The sequence below is a fragment of the Podarcis erhardii genome, assembly GCF_964252035.2.
Source record: "Podarcis erhardii genome assembly, chromosome: 4".
Lineage (NCBI taxonomy): Eukaryota > Metazoa > Chordata > Lepidosauria > Squamata > Lacertidae > Podarcis > Podarcis erhardii.
Genome location: NC_138508.1, coordinates 75,306,924 through 75,328,660, shown reverse-complemented (window position 1 = coordinate 75,328,660; position 21,737 = coordinate 75,306,924). Strand labels below are relative to the sequence as shown.

General features: G+C 44.8%; 2 protein-coding genes across 3 annotated transcripts in view; one reads left to right on the top strand and one right to left on the bottom strand.

The window, feature by feature from the left end:
* Nucleotides 1–21,737, bottom strand: part of GABRB3 (gamma-aminobutyric acid type A receptor subunit beta3) — a 191,466-nt gene that overhangs the window by 119,569 nt on the left and 50,160 nt on the right. The gene's annotated exons all lie outside the window — the stretch shown is intronic.
* The window catches only part of GABRA5 (gamma-aminobutyric acid type A receptor subunit alpha5), a 74,157-nt gene continuing 61,750 nt past the window's right edge, over nt 9,331–21,737 (top strand). The window contains exons 1-2 of one of the 2 annotated variants that reach the window (XM_081858988.1): nt 9,331–9,792; nt 11,779–11,934. In XM_081858988.1, coding sequence (XP_081715114.1) covers nt 11,849–11,934 — 86 coding nt within the window. In that variant the 5' untranslated portion in view covers nt 9,331–9,792; nt 11,779–11,848. Of the gene's footprint in view, nt 9,793–9,917; nt 10,327–11,778; nt 11,935–21,737 lie in introns of those variants that run through there. The other variant, XM_081858989.1, reaches the window with a different exon arrangement.

Here is a 21,737-nt window from a genome sequence, read left to right as displayed (position 1 = left end):
TTTCTCCCCCATCCATCATGATCATTATTCTGATCTGGTTTTCTGTATATTGTATAGCTCGCTCTCTCCCTCTGTCTCCCCCCCCCCCATTACCAGCATTGCTCCTGAAGCTATAAAACCAGCTTCCTCAGTTAGCTTCTGTCTATTGTATAAAAGGTTCCCCTACTGATTTCTACAGATCAAGCTAGCATTTAAAGATACATGAGGAGGCCAGGTGTGTTTTTTTCTAGTTAAGCTGGCAGCATCGCACCTCCCAAAGCACAAGGAACACATTTCCCCCACAAGCAAGTGGTTGCTGAGGTGGACTAGGATTTGGAGGTGTGAACCTTGCTCCCTGCCATCCTAGCCCCCCCCCCCCGAATACCTTTGTGAAAACTGACAGCCTGTATTTAGCAGGGAGAAAGGCGAGGCAGAAACGTCCCCTCTAGCTGACAAGTTTAGGCAACAGAATTTCTGGGTGCAACCACTGAGTTCTTCTACTATTTTCTTTGAAAGCAAAATCTAATCTCCCTTAACGATTTGGCTTGGGGAAGCTGCTTGATCTTCTCCACCATTGAAATTACGGGGGCTGAGAAGACAGATAAAAGTAGGCATTCGTACCAACCTAGTACGGTGTGCCTGCCTTGCAAGGCAGAAAATGTGTCGCTATTTGTGTCTCAATTAGAAAAGAGCACAAGTAAAGCAATCAGAAGATGTCAGCATCTCCAGGTTGGAGCTTTTGACATGTTAGGTACTGAACCTGGTTGCTTAAAAATTAATTGGCTCCAGCCAGCCAGCGGTTTGTCTCCATTCCCAAGTGGTGGGGTCTATTCAGCTCATTTACTAGCTCTTCTTAGGTAAAGGTGAAGGTAAAGGGACCCCTGACCATTAGGTCCAGTCGTGACCGACTCTGGGGTTGCGGTGCTCATCTCGCTTTACTGGCCGAGGGAGCCGGCGTATAGGTCATGTGGCCAACATGACTAAGCCACTTCTGGCAAACCAGAGCAGCACATGGAAACGCCGTTTACCTTCCCACCAGAGCGGTACCTATTTATCTACTTGCACTTTGATGTGCTTTCGAACTGCTAGGTTGGCAGAAGCAGGGACCGAGGATTGGGAACTCACCCCGTCACAGGGATTCAAACCGCCGACCTTCTGATCGGCAAGTCCTAGGCTCTGTGGTTTAACCCACAGCGCCACCTGCATCAGCTCTTCTTAGGTAGAGAATATAATAACATGGGAAGGGCCTTCTGGATCAGACCAATGACCCATCTCATCTAGCATTCTGTTCTCACAGTGGCTGATCAGGTGTCTGTGGGAAACCAGCAAGCAGGATTCGAGCATCAGAGCTTTTCTGTGGTTTCCAGCAACGGGCAGAGTTGCACCAGGTTAGGGAAAGATGGTGGTGGACCAGTCTTTGAGTTAACGTGTTATTAGGCTGCATACGAACTATGTGTTTAAAGCACATTCCCACTTTCCAAAAATACTGGGAATTGTAGCTGGTTAAGGGTTTAACTCCTCCACCTGAGCTGCACTCCATTGTCTCTCGAGACAGACAGATGCTAACTACCAATTCCAGGTTATAAAATAGTTGATGAGGATTTAAGGTGCTACTAATCAGCGCTATTTTTCTAGAAAAAGAGGTGCCGGAACTCACAATTGAACACCTCCATTGTTCTCTTAGAATGGCAATGGTGCCTCCTTGAGAGGTGCTGGACCTGAGTTCCAGTGAGTTTCTGTTGAAAAAAAGCCATGGCCAAAGCCATTAAGGTATGGTAAACTCTCATTTCAATGCAGGAGTGTTTCTGATTTAAACCATATATGTATGTGTGTGTTTTCTTGTTTGTTTTGGGGTGTGTGTGTGTGTGTGTGTGCATATATACTCCTGAGCAATAACTAACAAGGCATAAATGCCCAAATAAAAAAAACCACACACCAGAATATTTATTTTATCTCCAGTGTTGGGAACAATAATTGGATGAAATCCAATGAAATGTATGTCATGTTTTTGTCATTGATAAATTGCTTTTTGTCTTTTGCTGGTTTATTGTCACAATTAGAGAGAGGGGGGGGGGAGAGAGATGCATGCAAAGGCTCAAATTGCCAGCCTCTGCATAGAAAGTCTGCCATCGCTACAGGCAGAGCAAGTGCTCCACCATCAGTTCAAATGGCCTTACTGGTAGCAAGCCTCAGGCCTGCTGATCAGAACTGCTTAGCACAGGTTTCTATGGAATGATGGTACCCTCTAATGGCCCAGTAGCCAACTGCACCTATTTATGCATCATGCTTCCTCTTAAAGAACAGGAGGAAAATGCTGACTGAACAGATGGGGTTTAGCAACGTGTGCCTGTAAGCTGGTATTTCTCGTGGCAAGCACAATCTCCTAAAATTAAATTGATATTTATCAAATGTTCCCTTCTGCAGCGGGATGCACTTTTCCATTTTCTTCTGAGAAGTTTACAAAAAAAGAAAGAAAGAATAAAAATCGACAGCCGCCTTGCCGTTAGACTGCTATCCAATTTCCAGAACCTTTCTCATTAGGACTTCTCTCTTGATTTTGTTGAATGAATATTCATCTCTAAGCCACGCCGCTCTGAGGGAAAGATCTGACACATTCAAAGAAGTGAATGTGAGATTAGATCAAAGTTGAAAGTGGAGCAGGGAACTATACAATGGCCCTCCATTACAGTTGAAAAACAAAAATTCTAGGCCAGCGTCCTTATTTGCAATTTTTATTTAATGATGAGGGTTTTCTTTCCTCCCCCCCTTTTTTTTGCTATCTCATCTCTATGCTTAGTTAACCTACATTAAAAATCTAGGGTAAAATAAACTCTCTGATTTAAATCTCTGAAAGGAAAGAAATTTCAAAGGCCAGAACTAGATTCTTATCTCAGTTTGTTTTGGGCAGGTGCTGTAGAACATAAAACAAGTGTTTTCCAAAGAGGATTGACTCCATGGTGATCATAGCTGTCAACTTTTCCCTTTTCTTGCAAGGAATCCTATTTGGAATAAGGGAATTTCCCTTTAAAAATGGGAAACGTTGACAGCTGTGATGGTGATGCCTTCCTTTTCTTCCTGTGCCATGCCTGAAGAGTTGTTCCCAGTAACTCCAGATATCTGCCACTTTATCGACATAGCTTGCCCAATAAAAGTATGGATGCCAAAGCCATAATCCTGTCAAGATTATAGTTCAGGGTTGTTGGTTTGAGCCCCATGTTGGGCAAAAGATTCCTGCATTGCAGGGGGTTGGACTAGATGACCCTCCCAGTCGCTTCCAACTCTACAATTCTATTATTCTAAAACATGCACACATAGCCTATGCTTGCATAGCCTGAAATCTGATACAGGCATCATACATTCACATATCAGCTAGAATCTAGCTCAGTTAGATGAGCTTAATCAATGGATGACAAACCTAGACAGCATCCTAAAAAGCAGAGACATCACCTTGCCAACAAAGGTCCGTATAGTAAAAGCTATGGTTTTCCCAGTAGTGATGTATGGAAGTGAGAGGTGGACCATAAAGAAGGCTGATCACCAAAGAATTGATGCTGTTGAATTATGGTGCTGGAGGAGACTCTTGAGAGTCCCATGGACTGCAAGAAGATCAAACCTCTCCACTCTGAAGGAAATCAGCCCTGAGTGCTCACTGGAAGGACAGATCGTGAAGCTGCGGCTCCAATACTTTGGCCACCTCATGAGAAGAGAAGACTCTCTGGAAAAGACCCTGATGTTGGGAAAGATGGAGGGCACAAGGAGAAGGGGACGACAGAGGACGAGATGGCTGGATAGTGTTGTCAAAGCTACCAGCATGAGTTTGACCAAACTGCAGGAGGCAGTGGAAGACAGGAGTGCCCGGTGTGCTCTGGTCCATGGGGTCACGAAGAGTCGGACACGACTAAACGACTAAACAGCAACAACAATCAATGGATATTAAAGGGTTCAAGCCTGCCCACCTCTAGGCTAGACTATAATGATTAGCTGGATAGCTCAGTCATTAGAGCATGGGACTCTTAATTTCAGGGTTGCAGGTTCGAGCCCCACATTGGGTGAAAGATTCCTGCATTGCAGGGGGTTAGACTACATGACCCCCTGTGTCCCCTTCCAACTTTATAATTATATTATTCTATGATATTGGAGCTATCACTTGCTTGCATCCACATGCAAGTGAAACTGCCCTATCACTTTGGGCCACATCAAGAGTTTGTGTCACAATGGAATGGAGAAGGAAGGATAGCTGGGATACTTAAACTGACTGTTACTCATCATTTTAACTCTAGCTGTCATCCTACCTAGGTGAGCTTTACCTGAATGCTATGGAACTGGGCCACAAACTGTGCTCGCTTTGTGGTTTTTCATTCACAGTTATACCTGACCTAGTTCCTGGATCCTATAAAGTTTCTGACGTTACCTTTAACGCATCATTTTCTTTATAAATGCATTATTTCTTCATTGTCCTATTCTCCGGGTAAGGTGTCTTACAGTTGTCTTTACAGTTTGGCATCTGAAATCAACTCAGCACCTTAAAAGAAATGTCAGTATATAAATCTGCCTCTTTCCCTCTTTTTAAACATTGCATAGTTCCAATTTATATTAAGAATGTGAACTGTGTATATTAGTGAGGTGCTTTGTAATATCTTCCCTGCCAATGTCTTTTGTATGTGTAACACAAACTTGCTGTTTAGAAAGTGGTTCGCTTTCTTATATGGGCTGCTGCATAATATCCTCATCCATATAGAAGACTATGCAAAGTTTTATTTTTATTTTTTTTAGGAGCTCAATAGAGAATTTAGCAGGTTATTGGTAGGCATGCTCTCTCATGGCATTAACCTGGCAAAATTCATTGGTTTTCCTTCTGAATCTGTGAGCAGCAGAAGGCACCAAAGCAAAGCCCATTTACTCCCAAGAGAAAAATTGGTATGGCCTGAATCCTGTGGCTAGTGCAGAAAGGATAATATTCATCAGTCAACTCTCCTTGGAGCGAACGGACAGGCTGTCAGAAAGAGATGACCTTGGCTGTCTTATCATTATGAAGAAGTGGCCGTAGTGTGTCTACTGTGGAAAAAGTAACAATTTCCAGAGGACTAGCCATGTTAGCCCTGTGACACTTTAAAGAGCAACAAATTACAGGGTGTTTTTAATACTCCTGCTAGTAGTAATAATTCATATTATTGTTGTTTCTGTTTTCATATACATTGATTACAGAGCCATTATTAGCAAATGTACAGTCGAGGCCTCCTGTACTTTTAACAATTGTATAGAATTGGGGTTTTCTTTTAGGAGGTGGAATTTGTTGTGTAGGAGCTGACAAAGAAATCAGCTGCAGAAATTCCCCTTCCCCATTCCTGCAGTGAAACGCTACATGTTTCTGCAGATGCCCCATTGAGTTTGACAGAACTTGCTTTCAAGTAACTGTGCATAAGGCTGCCAAATAGGAGATCTGGCATTTTGTCTGTGTGCGCTTCCAGGCATCCTTCCACAATACAGTGGTACCTCGGGTTAAGAACTTAATTTGTTCTGGAGGTCCGTTCTTAACCTGAAACTGTTCTTAACCTGAAGCACCACTTTAGCTAATGGGGCCTCCAGCTGCTGCTGCTGCGCCACGATTTCTGTTCTCATCCTGAAGCAAAGTTCTTAACCCGAAGTACTATTTATGGGTTAGCGGAGTCTGTAACCTGAAGCGTCTTTAAACTGAAGTGTCTGCAACCCGAGGTACCACTGTACAGCGTAATCCTATGCATGTTTACTTAAAGGTAATTCCTCCCCCCCCCCCCGTGCTCAGTGGGGCTTGCTCCTTAGTAAGAGTTCTTGGGAGTGAAACATTAACACCTCTATGAGGCTTGCATCATCGTCATCATCATCAATTAATTAATTAATTAATTAAATTTGTATACTGCCCTATACCTGCAGGTCTCAGGGCAGTTCACAACATAAAATCACAATATAAAAACACAAAATGCATAATAGATATAAAAATGAGACTATCAGAAAGCTTTGCATGCCATCCACACTGTCAACCTAAGTTGGGGTTTCCAGGATTTCAGGAAGACACATTTTCTCCTGGTGCTGTGAGGTTGCTAAGAGTTTGAAATGTACACCATTGGTCAAGACACTACTTTTGACATAGGGCATGATTCCCAGTGCATGGAGACTTTTGTCGAACAAGCAGTTCCCTCCACAAAAACAAGAACAGATTTCTGAAAGGCCTTTACTATCTCAGCCTCAGAATATTTGGTCCACTTCCTATGTTCCATTAACAGCTCTTCACGTGGAAGGTCTTCTCAAGAAGCAACCTTATATCGAGCCAGACCATTGGTTCATCAAGCTGACTATTGTCCACATGGATTGGCAGTGGCTCTTCAGAGTTTCCGACAGGGCAATTTCCTATCACTAGGAGTCGAGGCCAGTAATTGAAGTGGAGAACTTCTACCAGTAGAGTCAGTGTGGTTGGATCTGGAATACTAGGGTTCAAGTCCCCATTCGGCCATGAAGCTCACTGGGTGACATTGGGCCAGTCACCATCTCTCTGTCCAATCTACCTCACAGGTTTGTTCTGAGTTAAAATGGGAAGGGGGAACCATATATGCCACCTTGAGCTCCTTAGAAGAAAGATGGGATAGATCATTATCATCATCACCAGTGCTATTTTCCTAGAAGAAGAGGTGCCAGAACTCACCATGAATGCCTCCCTTGTTCTCTTAGAATGGCAATGGTGCCCACCTGAGAGATGCTGGAACTGAGTTCTGGTGAGTTCCAGCTAAACAAAAGCCCTGATTATTATTATTCTTTAAGCATCTACTCAACCACTGAGCTACAGCACTTCCCCAGCATGAATGAGCTTTTCCTGCCTTCTTCTAGCACTAGGAACAATGGAGGCTGCCTCATACCAAATTATACCATTAGGGCAAACAGTCTAAGTCCAACCTGGAGATGTCAGGGCTTGAACCTGGGACCTTCTCCATGCAAAGCAGATGCTGTGACATGGCGCTATGGTCCTGGCCACTAGCACAGAGGCCTTCTACACAATGAGATCAGTTCATAGCTTACCTATCTGGAGAGAGAGTGCAACATGGAAAGAGCTGAAGAACATATGAAGAAGCCCTAGAGATGCCAACAAGGTAGCCAAATCTGGGGAGCATTCAGCATTCACTGTAGCAGGAGCTCCATTTGAAGGACCTCTGGATACTGTAGGTCAGGTCTAGGGATGCAGTGAAGGAACCAGGTACCAGCAGAAGACCAGAAGGGAGGAAGCAACAAGGGATGGAAGAGTTGACAAGAGCCAAAAGCGGCAGTGATGGGGAGGAGAAGCAGCTAGAAGGTGTTGTGTTAGGACTGCTGAGAGAGGAAACAGAGGCCAGGACTGTGGGGACACCGGGAAATGCAAAACCAGGCTAGCTTGTATTCTAATTCCACATGTGTGATGGCTGAAGGCAGATTGTGGTTGAAGCAAGGGAATATGCTCTGTACATGTACAGAGGAACTCCTTTTGCTGCTGCTGCTGCTGCTGCTGCTGCTGCTGCTGCTGTTGTTGTTGTTGTTTTACAAAGTCCAAAGGCCTCAGCAACAGGGCCGGGCATTTCTTTCCACTGTGCTGAAACCAAGCCATACAGCTGCAAGAATGAAGCCCAGAGGAGGGCAAGGGCAACCACGATAAAGCTACTGCTTTGTGTATCATGCAGCTGAACTGCAAAATGTGATGCTCAATACCGGACACAGACTTTTGCATTCTGAGAATCTCAACTGTATTCTTGTCAAAAGCAACCATCTGGCTCAATTAACTGCAAAACAACAACAACAACAACAACAACAACAACATTCCAAACTGGGAAACATGAACCTAATGTAAGGTGGAATCTCAGAAACACAATTTGTGTGTGTGTTTACTCGTGTGCATGCATTCAGGGAACAGAGCTCAGTCTTTGCCATATCTCTCTGCTCCTTCTCACAGTTGGCAGGAACAGTGAAAACATTGCAACCTAAGGAAAAAACAAGCGCAAATTTGCTTGGATCTAGATGTGCACTGGCGTGCTCTGGTCCATGGGGTCATGAAGAATCAGACACAACTAAATGACTAAACAACAACAGATGTGCACAAATCCAGACGTTTGTGAGAGATAATTCTGATTTCTTTTTCATAAAGTGCAGGTGTAATTTATAGCCTAAGCCTATCAATGTTTACCCATGAACATGCTCACTAGGTTGAATGAGACTTGGTTAAGTGTGGTTGGGCTTACATCTTTAGGATTAAGACCCCTTGTAATGAAGCATCTGCCACTGATGTGGTTTCTACTTGTGTTATTGGACATACAAAGTTTGAGTTCCCTTGCTGAAATTACTTCCTGCATTGTGTGCCATTTTCTTCTTCTCTCGGCCTTCATCATGTCCTTTTCTCATGATGGTGTCCAGATATCTGCTTCTGTAAAATGCTTGCACGGGAGGAATTGTGTAAAAAAGTTGTAAGAAGAATGGAACTCACCCAAGGCAACTTGATGGTAGCAACAACTTTAATGTATTTTCAATCTTTGTTGGAAGCCACCCAGAGTGGCTGGGGAAACCCAGTCAGATGGGCGGGGTAAAAAATTATTATTATTATTATTATTATTATTATTATTATTGGGTGGGGTGAGGTGGTGGGAATCAGCTGTCTGACCTACAGCTCAATCCACTGAAGCGAAGGACATTCTCACCTCTTACAGGGGTTCAGAAAACACCATCCTTTTGCTATTAGTAAATATTAGGTTGGCTCCCAACTTAATCTTGCTTAGAGTAGGCTCATTGAAATAAATGGTTCTTACATTAGCCATGACTAACACAAAACCCATTGATTTCAGTGGGCCCACTCTAAGCATGACTAAGTATGGATCTAAACCAGTATCTGTTTAAATCACCTTTATCATCTTGTGTTTGCATCTCAAGGTTGTTCCACCCATTGCATTGCTCGCATGTGTACAACATTTATGCTCACATGTAAACATATGTATTATATAGACCCCGTTGCCAAGAAACCTTGATTAACTACGGTGAAGTTGCATGTGCATCTGAAGCCTCATCCTAATCATGTTTACTCAGAAGTAAATTGAGCAGGGTTGCCATCCTAGCAGCGGTAACACATATCTACCACTACAAAATGCAACAAATATGTCATCATTTTCAAGCAAACACTTTTTAGAACAAAAAAGGGCTGGAAATAATTTTGCATACTGAAAATGCCCTCTCTCCTGTGTGTGCGGGCATGGACAAAATGAAAGATCTCTCCCTCTCTGCGCTGCATTCAAGTTTCCCCAAACCGAAAAGCCCCAGTTCAGCACGCAAGAAGCCATCCCTTGCCTTCGGAATCCCCTTCCTTCGAAACAGCACAATTTAGGAAGCGCTTGCCTTAGCAGTCTCGAGTTCTCCTGTGTAAGGAAAGGGACTCGATGATTAATCTGGGCTATTTCTGCCATGCGTGCAGCGGCCTCTGCTGGCGCGCGTCTGCTTGGCAGCCGTTCGACTACAAGCCGAGCGAGAAGCCATGTGGATTTTACGAGGGGAAGACTAGGGGTGACGGAGGGGACCAGGGGAGATCGAGGGGGAGCAAAGAGACACCCCCCCCCAGCCGGCCAAGCAATCTTGGAAACGGGGGTTGTTACTTGGATCTTTACCTTTGACTCCCCTCTAGACTCCTCCCGCCGCTACCACCACCACCACCACCACGCTTTTTGGGCGCCGAGGTGGAAGATGCTCTGTTAAGAGAGAAGCCTGGATCACCGCGGCAACCCCAGCTCAAAAGCAGAGCAGCAAGGGAGGCGAAATCCACGCGGTGGACCAGCGCTGGTAAGCTTTTCTTGGCTGCACGGCGAACTCGCGGTTGGGTGAGCGCTTCTCCACGGAGCAGGCGAGATCCGCAGGAGAGCAGGGATGGTGGGCGAGTAGAACCAAGGGAAGGGAGCAAGGGAGGGTGGATCTCCTCGGGGGAGGCGACCCCCCAGGTCCTCAAGCCCGCCAGCAGGTCGGGAAGGGAGGCAAACTTTGCTGGCTGGCCTGGCTGCTCTGGCGCAGCTGCGCTCCATCCGTCCGCTTGGATCGCTCAGCGGACGCCGGTTGAAGGTGGGGGGTCGGGACGGGGAGGGTTTCCCCCGCCTCTGTCCCGGCTGGCCAGAGCGATGGAGCCGGAGGGAGAGCCGCACTTGTGCTCTTTCGCCGGAGTTTGCGGGAGTTGGAGAGCGCGGCGAGGCGCGAGAGGAGAACCGGGCGCTCCATCGGCTTCATTGCAGCAGCGGCGGCAGAGGCAGTAGCAGCAGCAGCAGCGGGAGCGGGAGCAGCAACAAGGGCTGCAAGGCACCCGGTCCTGCGTGGATCCGGCCACGGGTACACAGCCATTTCCTTGGGTCAGAAGATGGAGGGGGGTGCATGCACACTTGGCAGGGAGATCTAGGCAGAGAGGGATCCAGAGAGTAATAGGATCTGGGGTGGGGATGGTGGTGGCCGTGATGGTGGTGGTGGGAAAGTGGGGTGAGGCTGTTTGCGCAGGTCTGCGTGTGAATCCCCGGGCAAGAGATCAGTGGCAGAGAGGCTTTGCTGAGAGGTAAGGGGGACTGCTGCGGCTCTGCAGTGCCCTCTTTCTCTGGCCAAGCGAGGGAGGTGAGGCGGGAGAGACATCCGCTGGTCCAGATCTGGACCAGTTCGAAGGAGGAGGCAAGGAACCCTCTTTTCCACCAGAAGGATTCAAAAAAATAAAATTTTTTAAAAATCATCTATACTTAGGGCCAGGTCGTATCTCCACTCCTGGTGTCTTTCGCTGGTCACCTGAATTCTGCTTAGGGCTCGGTGGTCGCCACAGCACTTTGAAAAACGGAGGAGAACCTCCCTTCGTTGCTTCCATTGCATGGCTCGGTGGAGTGCAGGGTTATTTTAGTCTCAGGTGCGGGGGGTGGGTTGGGGGGGAGGAAAGGAGCCCAGAGTTGAAAGGCTGCTTTGTTTTGTCACCTCTGCATCCCGATCAGACAGATCAGGAAGAGAAGGGAGAGATGCTTCCCTCGCATACAGTCATAAGGAGATTTTTTAATATTTGGGGGGACGGGGAGACAGGCAGGTATGCAGGCAGGCAAATAAAGGAACACCAGTCAATCCTGCAAGCAGGTATTTTGTTGCCATGCCAGCCCCCCTCCCCATTTCCCCAACTCCTGAGTGTGTCGTTAAGGGGCTTTCAAAGCAAATGAGGCCTTTGCTTTCTATGTACCATTCTTTATGTGTGTACTCTGGCTTCCAGGGTGTATCAGCTAGCTTCTTGCGGTTAAGAACATAGCCAGGTGAGACAAAGGGCATCTGAGGGAAGTGTGTCTGTGTGTAGACATGCACACACACACACTAGCATATCATAATAATTAAAAAGAGGAAAGGTTAAGTGCCTATTTTGTAGTTTTCACACATTTGTTTTGCCATTGTGAGCAGGGCAAGTACTTCCTTGCCTGATTTGCGACTCACGGATCAGATCTATCGCTATATCAATACATCTATGGAAAGGCACTTAATTATAGGAACTGGTTGCAACCTCAAAAGATCCCGAATACGCTGGGGTCCTCATTATCCAACCAGCTCAGGGTAACTGAATACACTTGGACATCCTTCATGTAGAGAGAGATGCTCGCACAACCTTATGTAAATTCCACTTCTCAACGAATTTGGGGTCTTTGAGGAATGTTTCGAATATCTCCCCAATGGGTTAGACAAATGATGTGTGGTGTATTGCTTGATATCTGACCTAGTTACTGTCTTTAAGTTAACACTTATGTGCATTTCTGCCTCTCTTGTCCTCTGCAGTTTCAGAACAAAGGTGGCGAAAGGTATACCCCTGCAAAATCAGCTGCTTCTATTAATAATTTCACTGGGAATGGACAATGGGATGTTCTCTGGTTTTATCATGATCAAAAACTGCTTTCTGCTCAGCATTTCTATGAGTTTAGCCAGTCATTTTGGGTAAGTTACCATATGTAACATGCTTATTATTATTATTATTATTTAAATGAATGGAAACCACTGGTTCTAAGGAGTTAAGAGAAGCATCCTAATGCATACTTGATACCAAGAAATGGATGTGGTACAATGAGAGAATGCTGGATTTGGAGTGATCAGGATTGTGGTTTTGCCAGCCTCAATTCCCCCATATGTAAAATAGCAACAATATGGACCTAATATATAAGGATATTTCTGAGCTCATGTAAAATACCAGACACACAACATGCAGAGTGTTTTACTGTCGCCATCATCGTTATTTCTTCTTCAGTATATGTAGTTGTAAGGGACAGGGATGTGAGCCAGTCAGTTCACTGTGTGCCTGAAAACACGATAAAGCAAGCAAAATAATTGCATGAGTAACTTGCTCATTAGCTTTCCCTGTTACTGCTTGAACCCTCCAGAAAGGGGAATTAAAGCATTAGTGAAGTGCACATGCTCCATGTGTATTCAAAACTTGTGCATCACACCGAAAGGCAGCAAGGCAGATGCACAAGTCCCTTCTTCGTGCATCGGCTTGAAGGGGGCGTCACTTACACACCTGCTTTCTGTCCCTTCTGGAAATGGGCAAAGCAACCTTCAGTTCCCCAGGCTATTGACCCATTATATCATGCCTAAGCACATTGTTTTAACTCTTCTGAGCATGTTTCGTGGCCTGAGTTTACTGCTACAGTGATTGCATTAGGAACAGGGATGTGGCAAGTAGACAATATGGGAGGCGGAAGCTCAGAAATGTCAGCCTTCCTTCTACTCGAATGGATCACCCCTTCTGGACTTTGGTCTAGTCCTCCTACACACAGGGCGAGACTCAAATGCCCTGGGCCCTCCTTCTTCCTCTGTTCCCTTCCCTTCCTACAAAAGATGGTGAATCAGAGAGCAAGTCCCCTCGTCACTGGCAAATGACACTCTCAGTGCATCATTTCCCAATGGGTTATGGGGCTTGTCTGCAAGTCCCATAGATCCCTGGTTTCCTGACCTCTGCCTGAAGGCACCTTCTCCACTTCCCTTTGTGGTTGGTGGCTGATGGAAAGAGTAAGATGCTTGGGGAAAGAAGGTTAAACAACCATCAAGGGCAGTCCCAGACATCCCCCCCCCCCCGCAGCAGCAAATGGCACTTTTCCAAGTCAAGGTCCACAGTACTCCTGGACAGGGCTTTTTCCAGCCAAACTCAATTCCAGCACCTCTCAGATGGGTGCCATTGCCATTATAAGAGAACAAGGTTCATGGTGAGCTCCAGCACCTCTTTTCCTAGAAAAATAGCACTGCTCCTGGACATATGCAGAATTAGCTTTAAAGGAATGTTTTATTTCAGATCAGTAAATGCAGCAAATAGCTAGTGCAACTCTGCTGCCTGCCCTTCCCGCAGGTACAGAAGTCTGCCTCCTCTGGGGGCAGGGATAAGTATTTTTTCATAAGTTGCAATATATCCTATGTTTATGAACAATTCCACCCCTCCCCCATAATTTTGTAGTCTTTATCCATAGAGGATTACTAGTGTAGCCTTATCCTCTTCATGCTTTTATTATTTTTGGTGGGGGGGAGAGAGAATGAAGATTAATTATTTGTGTAGGTGGGGGGGGGGACTGCTGCTACAGCCCCCCTCCTCCTCCCCCCCAGCAATTGCTGCCTGCAGTGGACACTTTCCTCTGCCTAATGCTGAGGGCTGGCCCTGTTCAGGGCAAAAAAGAGAGAAACCCAAGCTTCAGGATTGTTTGATTCATATAGCCAAGCAGCCGATCTGATTCATGAGCTGAGCAGCCGGGGTCTTGCCCTCTCCTCCATAAGAAGAGCCAGGCTTGTGTTCCAGCACTTCAGCACTCTGGGATCACAAAAGTCAGCATCGCTGTAAATCAACAGAAAGGAAGCGTGCCCATAGGTTGCAAGCTCCTGGTTAGCTGAAGGAAGTGGGAATACTGTTAGGGCAATGGCTTGCTTTCTATCTATATTTGCTTAACTCTTTCCTGTGTACTTCTGGAAATATGAATTCACTAGGGTGGCCTTAGGCAAGCCACTCTTCCAGACTCAGGGCCAAACTAGGTGTGCAAAGCAATGGGGGGGGGTTGTTTTCTTGGGCAGCGAAGAGACCTGATCTCCGTTGAGTTCTTGGTGGGAGAGTGAAAGCTGTCTTCATCACTGGAATCAGACTCCTCTCCCTCGATGATTAGTTAAGGAAAAGCAAGGTACACAGCTGCCTGCTACATATTGGATGCACGTCTATTTTGACCCCCCACTTCTCTGTTTGAAATATTGAAATATACTGGCCCACCCTATAAAATGGTTGCAAAGATCAGAAAGAAAGAAAAACCACTCAAAAGTGCAATATAAATGCTGAACAATTACTACTGAATGAATCTGAAAGTTTCATTTGAGAAATTGGGTGGGTGGAGGGGGGGAAATCAAATCAACACTTTTGGTGAACCCCTTGGGGGAATGCTTTAGTAATGTTCTATACAGGCGAGCATTGAGGTTAAATCCAGAGTTGCTACATTCTTACTTGATTATTGTAGGGAAAGGAGAAAACTCTTGTGTTCTTGCAATTAACAATGCAACCCTGGTGGATTTCAGTGGAACATCAATTTTAACCAGAAATGTACTGAGATTTTTTTTTTGTGGGGTGGGGGAGGTTTTTTTTTGTTTTTTTTTAATGCACCCTTGTCCTTTCCTCAGAGCTTTGTAGAAATCTTATTTTACAAAAACAATGTAATATAGGTTAGTTAAGTTTCATGTTTTAGATAACAAACCAAGCCAGATGTTGCGAATACTTGGACCTCAGGACCTTGTCTTGAACAAGAACAACAAAAAGTTTTCCTTGTATTTGATTGTCTCCTCAGATTTTTGTTTGATGACGTCACAAAAGAAATGGAAAACCAAAGTAGACAAAACAAGCCAATTGCCCAGAATACAGTAGAAACTCATAGTGGGGTATATCCCAGTTGGGAGGGATTGGGATGAGCTACGATGGATCACTGGCTTCACAGGAAAGTGACATATTGTTCTGGTTGCCTGGGCAGTTGGGACACTGATCTCTGCTTACTTGGTAGTTTAAGAAGCAGGGTGGTGAAGAATAAGGGTTGTCGGAGCAGAAATGTGAAAGGAAGATAGGAGCTGTCCAAGGAAGCCCTCTCCAATAGCTCCCAAGATCACAGCAGACAAGAGTGAAAGGGAAAATGAGTGAGGGTGAAGCCAACCTCTAGCACTCTTGCTTGGGGCTGTTTGTATTGATACAACATTAATAAAAAGGACAGAAATTTGTGCATAAAGTTTAAAAGCATGTGATTCCTATAGTTTAAAGAGAAATGTACATTGCCATTGTGAGGATGACTGACAAGGTGACCTGGGTGCTGTCCAGGTGCTGATTGTGGATGGGCAATTTCAAGGTCCTTCTTCTCCCAGCTTATGGTTCTTGGACCCAGGCAGGGCTTTCAAAAACACGATGCCTTCAAATAGAGGTTTGTCCTCTGACAGCTCTTTAAAAAGAGACTGTCCTCTGTAAAGTCTAGTGCATGAACACCCTAAGGCTAGACCAATTAAGCTTATCTGCCCAGGACATTCATGTAGTTGTAGTTCTGTGTGGAAGGTTAGGGATATCTAGCAGGGGCTTCCATCTTAGCACCTCCATTACAGTCTTGCAAGCAGGACCTAAGAGCATGGTGATGCCCAGCAATTGGTGGTCAGTCATACTGCCTCCAGCTGGGGAGGTAGAACATAGCAGTGCAATCCCCAGGACTCTTGGTAGGAAGTCAGGCCAAACAAAACAAGCCTAAAACTGATTTGTGTGTGTCACATGAGTTGTAAATCGGCCCTCTGTCTTTGCTTTTATATAAGGTTCCAGAGACGTGAGGACACAGGTTTTGCTGCTTTGCAGTTCATGCGTCTGTCAGTATTTGTGTTGTTTAACTTCATTATTATATTGAACAGAGTACTGAGCAAATGATTGCTAGGGGCTTATTTAGCCAAGAGGGCTGGGGGGGGGGGGAGGAAGGGAGGTTTGCCTGAAGTTTCCAATTCTTAAAAAAGAACAGCAGAAACTAGAGGGAATAATAGTTGTTTACCTTGGCCATGGGACTTTGGACCAGGCACATTTAGTGTTAAAGTGCTGGACTACTAATATAATTAGATATTAAGAAATAAAGTTGGTAGTGCCCTGTCTGTGGACGTGCCCTTACAAGTATGACAGGCACTGATGCTGTTAGCATTTCTGGGCCAAGTTAAGATTTATTTGCCCAGGTATTTGAAGTTTTGTAAATTGATGAGTATTTAATCTGTTTTCTCTCTCTCTGTTTATATATATATATATATATATATATATATATATATATGATTCTTCCTTTGTTGGATGTTGCATTTTGGTATCTGTTAACTGCTATTTTATGATTTAGGAGGTGGTTTTAATGGGTGCCCTGTTTCCAAACCTAGTATGTTGATGAAAGGAAGGTTCATGATAAATATATATATATATTTTAAAAGAGAAGTAAATGGGATCTCACTAAGCCAAATAGCAGCTTTGGGGAGGGTGACGAAGAAGAAGAAGAAGAAGAAGAAGAAGAAGAAGAAGAAGAAGAAGAAGAAGAGGAGGAGGAGGAGGAGGAGGAGGAGGAGGAGGAGGAGGAGGAGGAAAGGATGAATAAGAGGGATGAGAAAAAGTTAACATCTCTGCTTATTTGTTTCTCCAGCCCACTTAGAATAGAAGGTCCACGTCTTTCCCATATAAGAGAAATGCAGGCTGCTGTGCATCTCTGCACTGGAGAACATGAGAAAAGGTTGCTGCTGCAAGGCAGGGAAAGTGCAGAAAAGGGAAATGTGAAATACTCTCCCACACCCTGCTCTGCTTATATCATGGCCATGTGCAAATCAGTGGTCACTGGTGCCCATTTGGACTGGCAGGGCAGAAGGCAGAGAGACCAACAGCAGGTAGAGCTAAGTCAATGACAGGCAAAGCCATGAAGGTGGAGACTAGCTGAGGGAAGACAGAGGCTGGAAGTGCAGTGCCCCATTTGCCCCAATGGACCAAGCTCCACTGATCCAAATCCCCTTTAAAGGCACTTCAGGAATAGAATCAGCTTTCTCAAGACAGGGAGCTTGCACCTCTCCATGTGCTTTTGAAGAGTGAGCATCATTAGGCACTCAAGTTCTTAAGATCTGGCAAGGAACTGGGGTGGATTGGTGTGCTGCCCTCAGCAGCAAGTTTCCCAAAGAGAAGGAATGCAGCAGATCTGGAGCTTTAGAACACGCAGTGGCAAATGATTGGCTTTCTGGGGTCACCTGAGACCAGGAGCATGCTCAGTAAGGGTGCTAGACTATCCGCCTTGAATTGCCTGTGGTTCCTGATTCTGGCTAACAGCTAGAGCACCACTACCCAGAATCCTCAGGTGATCCCAGAGAGGCTGTCCCATTTACAAAGCTCTTGGTGGCTCATCTGCAAAGCTCCCACTTGGAGCCTCCTCCTTCAGAATAGCTCATCCTATTTAAAGCAGGAGAGTGGACTAAATTATCTATCTGCATCCTTTCAGCTATTATGAGTCTTAAATGCAAGCCAACATTTTCTGGATGAAATTTGGCCTTGTATCTTCTTTCATTCTCTGATTCTATTAAAAAAACAAAACCCCACACACAATCAGATGCAGACGCCTGAACCAGGAAAATTAGCCCTCTTGTATGATTCAGGATAAAGCTTTCCCAATGAACAGTAACAAAATCAGGTGTTTTAGTACAAGACCAACCCGGCAGGAATAGGCAGCCTTTCTGCATTCTGCCATTTATCCTTGCAGTAAAGCAGTTCTTAAAATTGGTAAAACTCACCGAACAAATCCCTGTAACCAACTGCAGGGGTAAAGTTCCTAATTCACTGCAATGTTGGCTATAGACTGTCCTGATGCTCAATTCTCTCAGCAATGCAGGGATGTGTGGAAAACGTGCATAATAAAGCACAGAAATTCTGTCCTCGTTTAGCTGCGGTTTTGTAACTAGCTTGTGAAATGTTTGGGGATTCCTCAGAAAGGCCCTATAGATCTTCATAAGGCTGGGTCCCATAATTTAAAGCAGCATTTTCAGCAAAGCCATTTGACACCTAGAGTTGTTGTTTGTCACAACCAGGCACTTCTGTAATTACTTTTTGTTTTACGGTGCATTTTGTAAAAGCAGTAAACTAAAATCCAATGTACTATAAGAGATTCAATATATGGCCTTCCTAGTCACTGTAGAATTCAGAGAGGCCTCTTTTATTCATAGGCTACTATGCAGCTAAAGTATTTGCCAGCCACTTGGATAGCATTTTTTGGCCAAGAAGTACCGTACAATATGAATCCTGGGGGTAAATAAATGTTTAGGAAGTAGAGCCACAACAAAGTTTGTTGAAAATTTGCAGCATAGTGATGCTTCAAAAGGCTTTTTTTTTTTTTTAATGCAACATCCATCCAAAGCTGTAACAATGGAGAAAGTTCCTCCCAAATTAGTTTCAGCTTTGGTTTTAATACTGTAGCAAAACATACACAATGTATCTTGTTATCAGGACAGAAGCTTCAAAATGCTGCTAAATATATATCTTGAAAATTCTTAATTTTGAAGAAGAGAAATTTACTGCGTGATGCACTGGCTATGCTTGAAACCCACACCTAACTATCCAAATTTAAGTAGGTGTGGTGGTTATTTCCCCCTCCCCTTTTCTGTACACCCAAAGCTGCTCTCCCCTCAAACTCATGAACCTATACTGATAAAGGTAAAGGTAAAGGGATCCCTGACCATTAGGTCCAGTCATGGCCGACTCTGGGGTTGCAGTGCCCATCTCACTTTATTGGCCGAGGGAGCCGGCGTACAGCTTCCGGGTCATGTGGCCAGCATGACTAAGCTGCTTCTGGCGAACCAGAGCAGCACACGGAAACGCCGTTTACCTTCCCGCCGGAGCAATACCTATTTATCTACTTGCACTGTGTGCTTTCGAACTGCTAGGTTGGCAGGAACAGGGACCAAGCAACGGTAGCTCACCCCGTCGTGGGGATACGAACCGCCGACCTTCTGATCAGCAAGTCCTAGGCTCTGTGGTTTAACCCACAGCCTCACCAGGGTCCCTAAGCTATACTGATACATTTCAATAAATGTTTTAAGTGGTGAATATCCATACACACATGAAATTGTGGTGGCAACTGCACCTACATTGTTTGAGAATTGGGGAGAGGGGGGAACTCCCCCCCACCATTCATCTCTGCTAGAAAAGTTTGAGGAAACCTAATATCTGTTTTCCAAAGTCAGAGAGCTCCAGATATGCTCCGATAAGATACTTTGCATATTCCCTCACTCACTTCAAATATAAGACAGTTTTGTGAATGTATTATAATATGTCAACTCAGATCACGGACTTTCCACCCCGACATGAGCTGGACATTGTATAGATGGGGACGCTCTTAAGTGTGTGTTCTGCCCTGATACGCAACAAATATTATTCTGGCATTCTGAAGAGATTGATTGTGATGGATAGCTCAAAGTCTTCAACATGGGAGAGGCATCTGCCAGTCTTTAGCAAAGACAATATGCTGCAATAAGACAATACTCTGCCATTTCCCTCCATCAGTGGATGAGGTGAACAGCCTTCCCTAATCTGGTGCCTTCCAGCTGTTTTGGACTACAACTCCCATGAGCCCCAGGCAGTATGACCAGTGCTCAAGCGTTATGGGAGCTGTAATCCAAACCAACTAGAAGGCACTAGCTGAGTGAGTCATTCAAAGTACTTCACATATATAAGTGTCCCTCCCTCCCTCCTTACTGTACTCGCACTTTTTTTGTCACTTTTGCAAGCTGAAGACAGAGAACAGGTGCTGATGTTAACAGGGATATATATTATATGTCATTGTGTTCTTCCTTCAAGGGGTTGGAGGAAATATACACAGTTCTCCCCTGCCATTTTATATTTACAACAACCCTGTGAGGTAGCTTAAGCTGAGAGGCAGTGACAGGCTTCATGGGTCAGGGAAGGATTTTATCGTGAGTCTCCTTGCACCACTACTCATCACTGACTTCCCACAGTCATTTTCTTCAGAGTTTTTAGAAAAGTGATGCTGTGCTTGGTGTGTACTGCACATTCCTCTTTGGCCCCTGATTAAGGGTTTTGTATTGTTTAAAAACCTGCAAACACTATTTGACCTGAGGCAACGGGGGCAAATGGAAGAGATGTCTGTACACCATGACAGCTAATGGTTCTCTCTGAAAGCACTTTCAGCTTTCTTTAAAATGGTTCTCTGCCTCATGCCGTACCCTTTCTTTATGAAGATATTGTAAAGTATTCTCTCTGCCTCCTTGTTCATTAGATTTGCTTCTTTTCCTGGGAAATAAATTTACAAAGGGACTGAATCATAAAAACTCAGTCTCCCTGTTGTGAAGAGACACTCTCAGAGATCTCCATTCCCACGGGTGAGATCCATGCACCCCAGAGCCATCAATGATAAGCAGAATTTGTATCAGGAGCTACATTTCACTTGATGTCAAAACTAATCCATCGGTTTTAATTACAGAAATGGAAGGAGCTCATTAAGGGCAAACCTCGTTGACGTAAGATTCTTTCCCATAGAACATTCACCAGTGTGTTGTTGTTTTTTAATATTTCAGATGAAAAGCTCTACACTCTCCCAGTAGCTAATAACTCCCAATATTTTGTTTCTGATCAAGCCACATAAATCACGCCGGCCAATAACTTTGGTGATCGCTTTCTATTTCAGTACTTCTGAAGTTGTGGAACAGAGAAGTATTAAAGGAAAGAAGGAACTAGGGCACATACTAGTCTGGTGCAGTACCTGGAGTGTTTGATTTGGAAGTGGGGAAGCTAGGTTTTAATACCCAATCAGCCCTGGAGGGCTCAACCCAACCTACCTTTTAGGGTCATAGTGCAGCAGAATGCCCCTCTGAGCTTCTTGGAGGATACAGATATAATACATATCCCTTTCTGTAGTTTCACAAATCCAACATACCAATATGCTGCCAGCCTGAGTCAGACAAACACAAATTCTTGCTTGACTGAATACTCTCCCATATTGGTCAGTCAGATGGGGTGCTCAAAAGCAGAATGCAAGCCCAATAGCCCTCTCCTGCAGTTGTTGCTCACCATGTTCAGACTCATAGTGCCTTTGATCACAGAGGCACTATATAGCCATCAAGACTGGGAGACATGGTAGGTTCACTCTTCTTGTTTGGAACTATTGGCAGTGGGATGAAGGATGGTGAAGTATTGAGGAAGTGCTAAGCACTGAATCCTGAAGGTTCTTAGAAAGTCCTTAAACAGATCCTTGAGTTCTCAACTCTGGATGAGCCTTCCCTGCTCAGGGAGAGAGCTCTGGCATACAGTGTTGTCATAGTGCTCCCAAATTATGGAGACATCTGATTGCTTTGACAGTTTTGGAATCTGCTTTACCATATGTGCCTAATACTTTTTTGGGGAACAGTTGTAAGCCCATTTTGCTAAAGATCAAACATCCACCACTATTCCATGAGTAATCTACTCTGGATAAAATGATTCGCCTCTACCTTGGTTGATGTTTTAGTGTGGATATAGACACCCAATTGGGATGGTGACCAATGTGGTGAAGCTACCATAGTGTGACCTTTGAAGATAGTTGCCAGCTTTTGACACACCACAGATCATAACATGCCACTTGCTTGTGACACCAGAGTAACCTCCTGATTAATAACATGTCAAAACACAGCCTGTGATGGCTTCACTACAACAGTCACCATCGCAAGTGGTTTCCCAAATTCATGTTGTCGCTTTTCAATAACATGCATGC